This window comes from Gracilinanus agilis, chromosome 6 (assembly GCF_016433145.1).
Source record: "Gracilinanus agilis isolate LMUSP501 chromosome 6, AgileGrace, whole genome shotgun sequence".
Classification (NCBI taxonomy): domain Eukaryota; kingdom Metazoa; phylum Chordata; class Mammalia; order Didelphimorphia; family Didelphidae; genus Gracilinanus; species Gracilinanus agilis.
This window is the reverse complement of record NC_058135.1, coordinates 180,240,516-180,255,537: the sequence shown is the minus strand read 5'-3', so window position 1 is coordinate 180,255,537 and position 15,022 is coordinate 180,240,516. Positions and strand designations below refer to the sequence as shown.

The 15,022-nt window shown below is 36.4% G+C and overlaps 1 protein-coding gene across 1 annotated transcript in view; it reads right to left on the bottom strand.

Moving 5' to 3' along the window:
* ARAP2 (ArfGAP with RhoGAP domain, ankyrin repeat and PH domain 2) overlaps window positions 1-15,022 on the bottom strand; it is a 195,566-nt gene that overhangs the window by 14,377 nt on the left and 166,167 nt on the right. The window contains exons 28-30 of the mRNA XM_044682425.1: window positions 13,365-13,504; window positions 2,092-2,174; window positions 1,193-1,228 (exon numbers count right to left, since the gene is read on the bottom strand). Of these exons, the coding sequence (XP_044538360.1) occupies window positions 1,193-1,228; window positions 2,092-2,174; window positions 13,365-13,504 (259 nt within the window). The remainder of the gene's footprint in view (window positions 1-1,192; window positions 1,229-2,091; window positions 2,175-13,364; window positions 13,505-15,022) is intronic.

Genomic DNA, 15,022 nt, shown 5'->3' with positions numbered 1-15,022 from the left:
AGATATCCTTATAGAAAAGGGGCAAAAGGCACTAATATTGTTTACTGGTGCCTGGTTCACCCAAGAATATAAAGGAGAGGAGATCTTTGCTAGAGACAATGCCACTATGAGATCCCTGAGGGACTATATATATATATATACTAGGTGTCCTGAGGGGGAAAGACGCCAAGGACAAGTCTGAAACCTCCTATGTTAATACCAAAAAGGGGGACCAAGAGAGCCGAATAACTATTAACCTATATGCCTACTTTCTTATCTATATATTTAAAATATTCATGACAGTTAAATATATGCTTATCAGAGGAATCCTCAATAAGGTTAGTAGTAGGTACAAGTAGGCTTTTGTCTAGAGATATATGGCAAAGGATCATCATTACCATTTCATTATTAAAGCTGTAGAAAGTAAAAGGTTGTGTCATGCTTACTGTTTGCTGATTACCAAAGTGATAATGATAACAATAGTTTAGTAGGAAAAAAATTACCTTATGGACTCTTTTATAATAAAATGTTTTCCATTTAGACATCAAAATAATTTAAGATTCCTTGATAGATAAAACAAAAATAACTATTCACTAAGGCTGCATTTGAAGACATATGCAGGAGTTTGTGCTTGGCCCTATTCATTTCATTTTGGGTAAATGCTTTGCCTTCCCAAAGAACTATCCTATGTTTGATGATTAGGCTTTATTCACTTTCTCAGTTAAAGCCTTACTTGGTTACATTAATCTCTCTCTCTTTCTTTTTTTTACTACTAATGCTTCCTTCAAGCTAAAATTATCTTTAAATTAATGTATGCATATTTTAATTCTGTACATTAAGTAAATATGCATCATTTTTTCAAGGAAAACGCCATGCCAGTACCAGCTGTCAGATGCAATCCACTAGGACTCACTCCTACTTCACAAGACTTTTGGGCTAAGTGGAAATAAAACAAATAAAAATTAAAGTGGCTCACTAACAATTTAATCAGAAATCTATTTTTTCATCCTTGTGATGAAATTTTCAGAGAAAACCTTAGCTTCATTTTTAGAAAGCTAAAATTCTACATTTCAGTAAGTTCTTTGCCTGCCTTCTAAAAAACAAAACAAAAAGATAACTATTGTTGAAGTAATTATTTTTTAAATCAATTTTATTTTGGAACTTCACCCATGGTTAAAATATACAATTCTAAATTTTAATTCTGATTACTTACCAGTGGTGTTTCTCTGAACATGCTGTCAGGCCCCAACTATATCAAATGACATAAAGATATGCAGTTAAAAGGGTATGTATGAATCATAATTTTTTAAAAATCTAGCTTTGTAGTAGGTAAGATTAGTAGAAAGGAACAAAGGGAGACTAGACCCTATTTGTTACAAAGTTGAAAGCTTTTATGTTTTGCTTGGCCCCATATCCAACTGTGGGAACCCTCCCCCATCCTTTCCCTTTTCCTTTTCCTGTGCTTGCTTTCTATGGATTCTCTTTCTGTCCTTTCTTTGAATGAGGGAGAGGACAGAAAGGATGCCTTATCAAAGAACATGTTGCACATCTACCCTCTTCTTTACTGGTAGCTCTTCTGGCCCCTCCATGACTTCTCTCACTGGTCATTCAAGATGGAGGGGCATCTCTTCCCCTCTCCTGTCCAGCATTAAGTAGGAGTGGAATTAGGGGAACCCTGTGTGTTAGCATCTTAGACCCTCTTCCTCCACCAGCTTAGTGGATGGGAAGGGGGAAGGAGTTGGGAGTAGTTCTTTGGTTCTTCATCTTCCTCAGGGGCAACTGGAGAAGGAGGCATTAGGGGGTTGAGTTGAGTGCCTGCCATGCCACCTGACCTTTAAGTCTGCTACCCATCCCCTCAGTGCTATGTCTGGGGCTCAGATATATTGTTAACTTGTTTTGTTTGATCAAAACTGTCTTTAAGAAGCAAATTCAATAGGTTAAAAGAAAACTACAAAAGACCCCTCATACTTTGATGATGCAAGCTAATGCACATGTATTTAAACATGCTAAAGAATTTCATTACATCAATAAACAGCAGTCTCAATGAATCTTAAAAATGTTTAATATAGCAATTTGCCCTTTTTCATGAAATATTTCAAACTTTAATTTTACCTTGTTGGAGTTTTCATTTTCTTTTTCACACCAAGATAAAACTTCAGAGAGTTGAGAGGGAGCATTTTATCTGCTTTGCTACTCTGCGAAGAGATATAAAAAAATATTATTAAGAAAGAAATAACTTTTGGCAACTACCCTTTTCTTTCAATTTTTTTTTCCAATCTTGACTTTTTTATTTGTAGATTATTTTAGATTTAGTTTAACTGTCAAAATGTTCTATACAAATGTTGCTAACGTTATTAAGTCATTGAAGACAATTCACAGTGATTCTTCTTTGTTATTTATAAACCCACAATAGTAGAGCTATAGAACTATGCATATAGAACTACATAGAAAGAGGGTTAGAAGGAATAAGTCACTTTAAGAATTAATTCCTGATTATTTGTAAGTAACAATCTTTTGGCATGTTACATGTTCACTAAGAGACAAGAAAATAAATTTGTCTTTGTAATACCTAATTTTAATGACTTCATTAAAATTAACCTTCCTATTCATACTTTTGTTTAGGTTAATATTAGAATTAATTTTCATTTCTAGAATTTTAAATGCTGATAACTAGAGTAATAGCTAGGATTTCATGTGGCATTTTAAAATTTATCAAGTGCTTTACAAAAATTATCTCATTTAATCCTCACAACAACCCTGGTCCTTAGGTGCTATTATCTTTCTCAAGTTATAGATAAGAAGTCTGAAGCAGAGAGTGGCTAAGTGACTAGTCTAGGGCGAAAGAAATAGTTAAAAGAGAAGGTGAATTTGATCTCATTTTTTCCTGATACCAGCTCTCTGCACTCAATCTATTATGCCACCTTGATTCCTAAAAGAGAAATTCATCTTCACATTGTGCTTTAAGGCTGGTGACAGCCATGGGAAATGGGATCCACATTCCAAAGACAAAGCCACTAAAACCAAGAAAGGTGAACTCCCTTGTCTGTGTTCACACCATTAAGCTTGAGAGAGAGCAATCAAGCCCGGTTCCCCAAGTTTAAGCCCAATGTTCTGTCCATATTGACAACAAAAGGGACACTATATTGTGATTCAAAATTAACCAAAGAAAATGTACACAATGCACTCAAGGCAATAATCCTTGTCCTCTGTTTTCAAAGAGGACCAGTGACATGACAGGATGATGCCTTGGCTTTAATTTTACCAAATAATTGGATTTAATTCATCAGCCTCACTCTCTCTTCCAGAATCACTGAAGTCCAGTGTTCAGACAAGAATCAGGACAACAGGTGGTGGCCCGGGATGCAGCGGATGATCTTGGTATTTTCGATTTCTGACCCAATTCTAAGCACTCCAAATGCCTGCTTTGGCTGCTGAGGAGGTATTACTGGGCTGTGGCGGCTACACAGGCTGCGGCTTCTTGGAGCCACAGGTGAGAGCCGAGCATCAGGTGGGCGCCAAAGGTGGGCGAATACTCAGGACAAGAAAAACGGAGAGGTGACTCTCTGTATGTTTGACATATTTATTCCACTGGGCAGGCATTCATCGCTGTGACTTGATGGTATGGAAAGTGTGCTGGTTTTACATTTAGGTGAGGTGGGTGTGATAGCTAGCAGCACTCTCAGCCAACACCTGTGTAACTAAGAGCAAATTAAACACTTTGGGCCTCAGGATTTTTGTCTTAAATGGGGGGAGGGGGGAAGCTAGATGATTTCTCACATGCCTTCAACCTCAAACACTTTTTTTCAGTCTCATAGAAACAATGTTATACAGTGTAGTTAGGCTATCAGGATACCCTTCCTTAGACAACAATGCGGATGAAACAATCCTGAGAGTTCACACTTACTTAAGCACCACAAATAATACTGGTTCTCTCTGGAAAAATTCATTTGAACCAGAGAAAAAGGGACAAAGAACCAGATCAAATATTAAAATAAAATTAGCGTGAGGGTGGAGGGAAGGAGAGAATTTGCAACTGAAAATAAACATAAAATAAATCAAGTACTGTATAAAGGATGGCACATAAAAACATGCATTAAAGAATGACAGCGGAATAATTCTTAGGAGGAAAAAGACAAAATCAATGAGTCAGGAAAAAATACAATAACACGTGATTCTATCCATTTATTCTGTAGGTACTATAAGGGGAAACTTGAAATTTTCACATAAGGATACAAATATGGATTTATTGGTATCAACCAGGACTTAGTTAATAATTACTCAGAATTGCAATATGGCAGTAGTATTCCTTTTCTCAAAGGAAATATCTAGACAAAAGCATTGAGCAGTAATGTTGTATATTAATAAAGTATCTTTATGTAAATCCATGAACCTAGAGGTGGAAGTATGATGGAAGAGAGCATTTGTATGAGGGTAAAATAATACAAATATAAAAATTCTATCACAGAAGCACAATGGAGGTCAGGGGAACACTGACTTTAGTGGTAGCTCTGCCAGGAGCTTAAAGCATCACATTGGAGGAAAGTACTTAAATTCTATCTTTCTTCATTAAAATCAAGAGTTTAAACTAGACCAGTGGTTCCCAAACTTTTTTGGCCTACTTCCCCCTTTCCAGAAAACATATTATTTAACCCCCTGGAAATTAATTTAAAAAAATTTTAATAGCAATTAATAGGAAAGATAAATGCATCTGTGCCATCACCATTCCCCTAGATTGCTGCAGCACCCACCAGGGGGTGGTAGCTCCCACTTTGGGAATCACTGATCTAGAGCAAAGGTTTCTTAACCATTTTCGTTTAATGTGCCCCTTTGGTCAATGTGGTGAACCTCGTCAACTCATCAGATTAATATTTCTGAATACATAAAATAAAATACAAAAGATCACAAAGGATTCCAATTATATGGAAAGCAGACTTGAAGCTCTGAACTTAATTTTAATTAAAAAAGAAATGTGTTGTGAAGTACAAGTAACCAGCTCTCTGACATTCACTATATCCTCTTAGAAAAAGGGAGTAAAACATCTATAGACAACAAAGGAAGGAAAAAATAAGGAAATACAAATAATCAAGGATTCCTCATGAACTTTTTTGAGAACATAAATCGTGAAGACTTAAAACCAAAAACAAGTTAAGGAATATAAAAAAAATACTAAGAACAAATGGGGGAGGTGTTTTTTTTTTTTTTTAATCATGACTAAGAGTAGAAAAAGAACAGAGTTTTGAGAAAAGCCTAAAACTTGAAAAAAGGAAGATAAATGGGATATATAGCATTTACATAAGTATGGTAGATTTGTATTAGATCTTAGATATGTAATCCAACCCTTTAAAAGTGAAGAAACAGGCCTAAAGGAGCAATTGTTAGGTCCTATCTAACTCTTTGTGACCCCATTTGGGGTTTTGTTGGCAAAGATACCGGAGAGATTTGCCATTTCTTTCTCTAACTTGCTGTACAAAGAACTGAGTGACTTGTCAAGGGTCACAAAGTAAGCGACTGAGGCCAGATTTGAACTCAGGAAGATGAGTCTTCCTGACTCTAAGCCCAGCACTCTATCCATGGTACAACACAGCCTCCTTAGGAGTATATTGTTCAGTGTCCTATTGCTAATTAATGAAAACCTGGGATTAAAATCCAATTATCACAAATCCTGGTCCAATGCTCTTTCTACTAAATGAGATACTGGTCGGTCTCTCTGTCTGTCTGTCTGTCTGTCTCTGACTCTCTCTCTCTCTCTCTCTCTCTCTCTCCCTGCCTCTCTTTCCCTCTCCTTTTTTTATTCAAAGAAAATAACATTCAAAAGGGAAGGCAGAATAGATGGTGTACTATAAGATGAATAAAGAATATTGTCAGAAGCCCTAGCTCTGGATTCTACCTCTGTCCCATATTTTTGAATATTTTGGCCAAGTCTCTTCCTCTCAGTTTTTTCATCTGTATAACACAGATGACCCCCAATGTCCCGCTCAGCTCTAAATCTAGCTGATGGTATAGTTACAATAAATCAGGCCCAACGTAGGTAAAGAGATAATTAGAGATCAGATATCTGCTTTAAATTAATTCAAGCCCTCTAGGCCCAGATTAATTAGGTCCAAATATATTAAACACATTTATATATGCTATTAAAAAAGAAACAAAACTTGGGCCTCGAGGCATCTGGGAACATCTCCTAACACCAAGAATCCTGTGCTAGCCCCTGCCACACCATGGGACTGGCCTGGCTGTGCTGGGGAGGTGCCTCTGGGGCCTGCTCCACTCAGGCCTGGCTCAGCAGGCCTCATCCCTCGGGCCTGCTGTAGGTTAGCTCCACTCCTTTCTCCTTGACTCAGGTGGGAGGAAGCTCTACTAAGGATAGGAAGGTCTTTGAAGTCCAACACATACGCCTCTCTTTGCTATCCCTTATTGGGGAGACACAGGGCTAAGAATCCCTGCTGCATTCAGGGATTCTGCTGATCCTCATTTTACAGATGAAGAAACCGAGGCAGGCAAAACTTAAGTGATTTGCCTAGGTTTGCACTGCTAGGAAGTGTTGAAGGCTGACTCCTGAGCCAGTGCTCTTGGTACTAGGGTCAGCCTACCTCAGAAGAAGCGCTAGGTGGTTTGTTGGACTTTAAACAAGAAAGACCCAAGTTCAAATTCTGCCTCAGATACTGACTAGTCGTGCAGCCCTAGAGAAGTGATTCAATCTTTCTCAGACTCCATTTACTCATTTTTAAAATGGGGATAATACTAGTACTCATATCACATGTTATCATTAGTATTAAAATGAAATTTTATAAATATTTTTAAAAGCATACACATATATGTAAAATACTTTGCCAGTCATAACATTTTATATAAATGTTAACTATGATTAGAGTACTCTGAGGTATTGAAGACTCAGAGAGTACTTATGTGCTACCACAATTCCCCAAACCGTAAGAGAAAAGCAGCAACCCCGAGCCTCCAGATTTCAGGCCGCCAAGGCCCCAGGCGGGCCCTGAGCCCCAGCCCTCTTCCCACTAAGACCTTCCCCAGGAGGAATACTCACAGAGCAGGCCCAGTGAGACACCAAGCACACACGGCCCATCCGGGGAGCACTTCTTATGGCTTTCTGGGAATGGGGCAAAGAAAAGGCACTCAAATGCAGCCTTAGGAAGGCTTCTAGGGACCCAAGTATTTACTGACAAATAGACCTCAATCAAATCTCTGTTCTCCTTTGGTGTGTAATAGAGAAGAAATGGATGTTGCCTTCTATTATTACAGGCCCCTGGATGGTGAGAGCCCCAGTGAAAAGATCCTTTCCTTTCCTGTGGTTGGCAAACTATTTGGGCAAATCACCCCCTCTTTGGCCCTCATTCTCTTCATCTCTAAAATTAGGAAATTGCACTAAATAGCCACAAAAGTTTCCTTAGCGCTAAACCTTTGATGCTAGGATGCACCTTTTTCCTTTAATTCCTGTGCTTCGGAGACACTGGATATTGAGGGGACAACACTTCTGGCCCTCCTCCACATCTCTCTCTACAGCCTCTGGTCCTCTCCTTCCCTCTGCCACACCCCCCCAACCCCCATCATTCTCCTTCTCCTCTTAACAAATGTCCCATCATCTTGGACCTCTTCTTATAAGTCCCATTCTTTCCAACTTCTTGTTTCCATGGAAACTTCAGTTCCTCCAGAAAACACACCTTCCTGTAACTCTCTCCACTGTGGGGAATTTGTCCCTAAGCCGCCCTCTTCCATCTCCCCCATTTCGGATGACGGCTGAGACTGAAATCATCCCTGATGCTTTTCTCCCCCCTCACTTCTCATAGTCAATCAATGGCCACATCTCAGCAATCGTATTGGCACACCTCATATCCACACCCACCCCAGGGCAAGGCCTCATCCATTTTCACTCAGAACATTGCCACCATTGATCTGGCTTCTGAGAATTCACTCTTCCCTTCCTCAATGCATGACCCATCTAAAGCCACCGAACTCCTCTTCCTAAGCCACGAAGCCACTCTCCTCCTCAAGAAGCGATCCTGGCTCCCAGTGGCCTCCAGGACAAATCAGAAACTTCTCAAGCTCGACCTTTAAACATGTTCCCATTAGGGCCCCAGAGGACATTTTCAGATTTATTTCAAGTCAGTTCCTTTCCCAGGTAGCCCAGCTAACTCTATAATTCTCCAAAGAAAGCATTTCAACTCCTGTCTCTAGGACGTTGTGTACATTTTATCCTATGCCCAGAGTGTACTTCCTTCTCACCTCTACTATTTAGTATATTTAGCTTCCTTCATAACTCAACTCAACTACCACCATCTTTTCCATTTTTTTCCCGATTCCTCATTATTCTTGCTTCTAAAATTCTTTCTTTCTTTCTTTCTTTTTTTTAAAACCCTCACCTTCCATCTTGGAGTCAATGCTGCATATTGGCTCCAAGGCAGAAGAGTGGTAAGGGTAGGCAATGGGGGTCAAGTGACTTGCCCAGAGTCACATAGCTGGGAAGTCTCTGAGGCCGGGTTTGAACCTAGGACCTCCTGTCTCTAGGCCTGGTTCTCAATCCACTGAGCTACCCAGCTGCCCCCCTAAAATTCTTTTTAAAGTATTAGCTATGTCGATGCTTTGTTCCCCCAGTAGAACATAAGCCCCCAGAGAGTAAATGGTATTAAACCATTCTGTCTTGAACTCTCGAGCCCCTGACAGAGCACCTTTTATAAAATGACACTCGAATAAATGCTCTTTGATTTTGAAATGAATCGATTGATATCCTGAATTTTAAAAAGGGAAAAGTATAGATTCTAAAATCTACACTGGTTCGTTTGACACAGATAGCTGCCAAAATTCTGGAACGGTTCATTTTTGTGGGCATTTGTCTTTAAGGTACATCATCAATTGACTTTCTTTATTTGGAAAAATCACTTAAGAAGGGGGTGAGCAATCCGTTTCTGTTGGGGTGTCTCTGGACAGGTGATCTGGCAGCTGTAGGGAGACTGAAGCAAGTCGCTATTTGTTCAGAGGCACAAAGCCAAATCAGGATTGGAGCTTTGTTGATTCTTTGTCCAGAATTTTATCTACTAATGCAAACTGCTTTTGGACATAGAGAGAGCAGTTCTCTTTTTTGTGGGTAAGGGCATGAGGGTGACCATTTAACAATGTCTTCCCATTTATTTCAAAGACAGCAGCTGTGGGATCCCCACAAGTCACTCAATCCTGCTTGCCTAATTTTCCTCTTCTGTAAAATGAACTGAAGATGTAGAGTAAGAGAAGATGAAGACAAAACTAAATAATGCAGTTGGGTGAATTCATTTGTACCTAATGTCTTTAGGGAAATCTCCAAATAAAAGTCTGGATAGGATCAGTTATAAAATTTGTATCTTGGACACAGTCATGGCTGAAAGTTTCAGAGTGGCCCAGCACTGTGGATTTTGCCCTGAATATTTTATTTTGAATAATAAGCTCAATATGAATTGACATTATATGGCACTCAAAAAACTAACAGTTTTAGTAGCAATGTGAAGACAGAGTTGTGCTTATAAAATTATAAAAGAAATCAAAACTTGTAAGGATTATCAATGATAATAAAATGAAAATTCAGTAAGATTTCTGCAAGCCTGAACAAAGATGGGATTTGAACTAAGAAAATAGAGGTTACTTGGATCAATGTGAATTCTTAGGTTCAAAAAAATATCAAATGAATAAGTAGTGAATGAAAGAGATCTGCCTTTATGATTCCTAAGAAAAATATAGGAAAGAGAATGCAAAGAGGAAGAAGAATCAAATGATAGAAATCAAATGATAGAAAGATGGAGAGCTGGTTTAGGTAGCCTTTCATATCAATGAATCAACAAACATGTATGATTTTTGATTCAATGATTTTTTCATTTATATACAGAGCACTTTTGTTCATCTGTTAATGGAGTTTTCACAAGGATTTCTTCAAATCCAAAGTTCTAAAAAAGTAAAATAATATGAATTTCATAGTGCATGATTTCTTCTACTATATTTCAAAATACACGTTTCTAACAAAGCCAGGGAAATCACTATTTTTATACAATTGTTACGAACACTGGAGTTTGTTTACTATTATATGCAACTTTTAATGACCTTACAGGAATCTGAAAAACCATTAACGTTGTAAAGAAATATGCAAGGGAACCTTTTCACCTGGTATATAAATTGGGACCAAAAGATAGCTCTAATTAACCTTTCCTGCTTAAACAGGCCCATTAACACAATATATTTTCTTCCCTGCACTAATATAATTTGTTTTTAATGAGTACTCATAAATTATCCATAATAAATACATAGTAATTTTAAATAAACTTCTCATTCTGTAATTTCTATTACCTCTTCAGCAAATTATTTTCTAAACATACAAATACACATTAAAGGCAACTGTCCAAAACATGGCAAAATAATTATTTTTTATCTTTTGAGAGATTTGTAAATGATTGTTAAAGAAATCCTTTTAAAAACTGTGATCGAGATTACTCTTTTGAAACCAAAACATCCCAAATGAGAAATCAAAATGGAAAACTTTCAGTGAAAATAAAATCATTTGGTAAAAATTATCATTTTTGAAAAGCTACAGTTTTAGGACAGAATAGTAAGCCTCATACATTCTCCTAAAGATGTCTATTTTAAAAGCTGTAAGCATACAGATTTTGTCTCATAAATGTACACATTTTAATTTTTAGCTTTTTTTTTTTTTTTTAACCCTTACCTTCCATCTTGGAGTCAATACTGTGTATTGGCTCCAAGGCAGAAGAATGGTAAGGGTAGGCAATGGGGGTCAAGTGACTTGCCCAGGGTCACCTAGCTGGGAAGTGTCTGAGGACAGATTTGAATGTAGGACCTCCCATCTCTAGGCCTGGATCTCAATCCACTGAGCTACCCAGCTGCTCCCAATTTTTAGCTTTTAATAGAAATTTCTGTAATACCCTGAGGTCATTCTAAGTTAAAAAAGGTACTACAGGCTCTCAAAGATATTTTTGTTCAGTATAACAAATATCAATGTGTATCACATATTATAGTGAATTATCTCTGTATGAACAGTCAAATAAAAGCAGTGAAAAGTAATATTTCAATAGAGATATTCTTTTTAATTTAATTAAACTTCAGTACTTCAAGGATCTACAAATAGTCCCTGAGAGCAGTTCTTCAAGGAAAATTCATTATCCTGAAGCCAAGTAGCAATGAGTAATTTGGACCCAGGTTATATTTGTCCTTCAACAATAGACATGTATCCAAATCACCTGAACTCAATCCAATCAATTGAACTCAAAGTCTCTCCATCTTGGTAGAGCCTGCCAGAGCTTTAATTCCAGTAAAATAGCCATCAAGTAGCCAAGAGCTTCACTGTCAGAATAAGACTTTAATAGACTAACTGTACATATTATTTTAATTAGCATGGATTTATTTTAAAGGATTTCTCTATTAAAAACAAGTAATATTTTTCAGAACTCTTTATTTCCTGGGTCCTGATCTAAATTCTACTTTTTCTTTCAAATCTGATATTCAAAAGTCATCTATGCCATGAAGCCCCAAACTAGAAATATCTCCCTACTCTGAATTCCCATTTCAATGCAAGTCAATAAACATTTGTTAAATACATATGGCATGTGCTACTTAATAATCTGCTAAGTCTAGAGAAGATAGGAAAACAGACAAGAAAGTGTTAATTGAGTTTCCAGTTTTGTAGAGAGAGACAGCATACTCACAAATACGGATTAAAAGAAAATAGATGATAAGTGCATAATGAAATGCAAATTTCAAGGAAAGAGAAATAATTCATTTCTAACAGGGTGGGATCTCAAGGAGGGAATTATCGAAGAAGAAGCATTTGGATAGTTTCCCCAAAATGAATAAACCTGCAATCAGTAGAATATGGAGTAGCAATTATCAAACTTATTTTTGTCTCAGAACCCTTTTACACTTTTAAAAATTTTCTGAAGACTTCTCAAAAGATTTTATTTACGTGAATTCTATCTATTGATATTTGACCTCCTAGAAATTCAAAGCATCTCCGTATTACAATAAATATAGTGTTGAATATGGGGACACCCAAAGGTCTCTCTCTGGACCACACTTAGATGACCACTGGCTTAGGGGAAATGGTGAATAACAGGTGTAATGGCAGCATGAAGAAAGGCAGAGGTTTTAGAGCCTGGGAATGGTGAAAGGAATAGTGGGAGGTACACTTCTATCATAGTGAAGACTTACTCAAGCCTTGAAATAATGTGACTGCACTTTGTACCTCTCATATATGAATTAAATCCAACCATGAATTATTTGTTTTGTATTGTATAGATTTTATCATCTCTATTTGATCATAAATTCTGATAAACGATCACAACTTAATTGTCTTTGGGTTTTTCATGCTTAATATCCATTGATAAGTAAAAGTGCTCATATATATGCACCCATAAAAGAAATAGAATGCAAAAGTGACTATAAATATTTAAATGTTTATAGACACAACCATTAAGCTTTATTATTTACAAACTGCTTTAAAAAGGTGTTCTGAACTTGTATAGATAACAAAAATTGCTTGTTTGTGTCCATGAAACATTTTGCTTTTCTAAAATGTCTTGCTATTATTGTCACATTTATATAATTTCATTTCTTTTTGGCTCTGTTTTCATCACTGCATCACTTATTTTAAGTCTTCCCATATTTCCTTATATTTCTTATTTTTCATCACTCAGTAATATTAGATTACATGCTTATAACCTTTGGTCATATTTCTCTTATTACTTACTACTTCCTTGATGACTATTTTTAATGACATTGTGGTCAATAAGAACAGCGTTTAGAAATTTTTTTTTTAAACCCTTACCTTCCACCTTAGAATCAATACTGTGTGCTGGTTCCAAGGCAGAAGAGCAGTAAGGGTAGGCAATGGGGGTCAAGTGACTTGCCCAGGGTCACCTAGCTGGGAAGTGTCTGAGGACAGATTTGAACCTAGGACCTTCTGTCTCTAGGCCTGGTTCTCACTCCACTGAGCTACTCAGCTGCCCCCTACAATTTTTACTGCTCTAAATTTCTAGATTCTTTAATCTCTAAGAATGTGATCAATTTATAAAAATATTTATGAGTCCTTAAATAAAAATAAATAGCTAACTTTTTTTTTGTTTGTCTAGAACTTCTTTCTTTGGTTCATCATATTGTGGTAGTAGTGCACTTAAATCTCAAATTATTATCAGATATTTTGTCTTTTTCCTTCAAAAATTTAATTCAGATGTCATTTATTGAAGTTGAATAAAGTGAATATGGTAACTATGGATTGTGGTTGTATGTACCAATATCCTATGTTAGGTAACTAATGCAACATTTAATGTATACACAGATGTATAATATACACACATACAAAAACATGCATATAAAACTATCATTTTTTAACATATATAAAATACCTTTATATCCTTGTAAAGAAAGAGACAGCCTTCCCGCAAAACAAAGTACCGATCTTGAAATTTATTTCCAGATAATATTTTAGAAGGTTCTTCCTTGAATTTCATGACTCCTTCTTTTACACTTTCCATTGCACTTTTCTCTGTAAAGTAGACAAAAAGTACATGACAATGCAAACAATTCACTTTAAAACTAATACTACTTTCTATACATATATTTGTAACTCTAACATCACAGAAAGCTTATTCATACAATGAATCTCCCTTAATTTGAGGTCCTGAAATTTTCAGATGAAAGCATGATAGATGATTCTGTTGTTCAATTGTTTTTAAGCCTTTATCTTCAATCTTAGAATCAAAACTGCATATTGCTTCTAAGGCAGAAGAGCGGTAAGGGCTAGGGAATGGGGGTCAAGTGACTTGCCCTGGGTCATAGAGATAGGAAGTGTCTGAGGCCAGATTTGAACCCAGGACCTCCTGTCTCTGGGTCCTACTCTCAATCCACTGAGCCACCCAGCTGTCCCCTGTTCAACTGTTTTCAGGCATGTCCAACTCTTCATCACCCCATTTGGGGTTTTCTTGGTAAAGATACTGAAATAGTTTGCCATTTCCTTCTTCAGGTCATTTTATAGATGAGGAAACTGAGGCAGACAGGGTTAAGTGACTTGTTCAGCATCACACAGCCAGAAAGTGTCTGAGGCCATATTCAGAATCTGGGATAGGAGCCTTTCTGACTCAATTTCTGACAACAAGGCTCCTGGAGAGCTGCCCCCCAAATTAGTATCGATTATTTATCAAACCATTTTATGTTCAACACACGAAAAATAAACTGAGCTAAAAAAACAGGTGCGAAACTCTTTACTTAGTCTAGATGGTCTACAAGGCTGCTGCTAGCCTTCACCAACACACCTTTCTTTTCCTTCCTTCCCTTCCTTCACCCTAACTTCAGTTCTTTTCTACCACTTCCTTTAACACTGAATTCCTATATCAAGCATCTATAGTAAACTATATTTTTATGAATACTCAATAATAAGTAGCAGAATGAAAATTTCCATATTTAACATTTAAAACACCTAATTGTGCCAGGTAAGGGATGGGGAAGATATTGCTGGACAACTGTTAATGTAGAAAAGACCTGGGCATCTTATTGGACTGAATATATAAAAATGAATAAATATAAATAAATATATAAAATAAAAATAAACAATTGTTTATGTAGAAAATTGTTATGTAGAAATTATGTAGAAAATTGGACAACTGTTAATGTAGAAAAGACCTGGGCATATTATTGGACTGAATATATAAAAATGAATAAATATAAATAAATATATAAAATAAAAATAAACAATTGTTTATGTAGAAAATTGTTATATAGAAATTATGTAGAAAATTGGACAACTGTTAATGTAGAAAAGACCTGGGCATCTTATTGGACTGAATATATAAAAATGAATAAATATAAATAAATATATAAAATAGAAACATACATAATATAAATATATAAAAATAAATTATATAATATGTGTTATATTTTATATATATAACTGAATATATTTATATATACATATATATACTGGCATATATATACTGAATATGAGCTTACACTATGATGTATTAACCCCCAAATTAAGTGTGGATTGATATGAGAGCTATACTGCTTA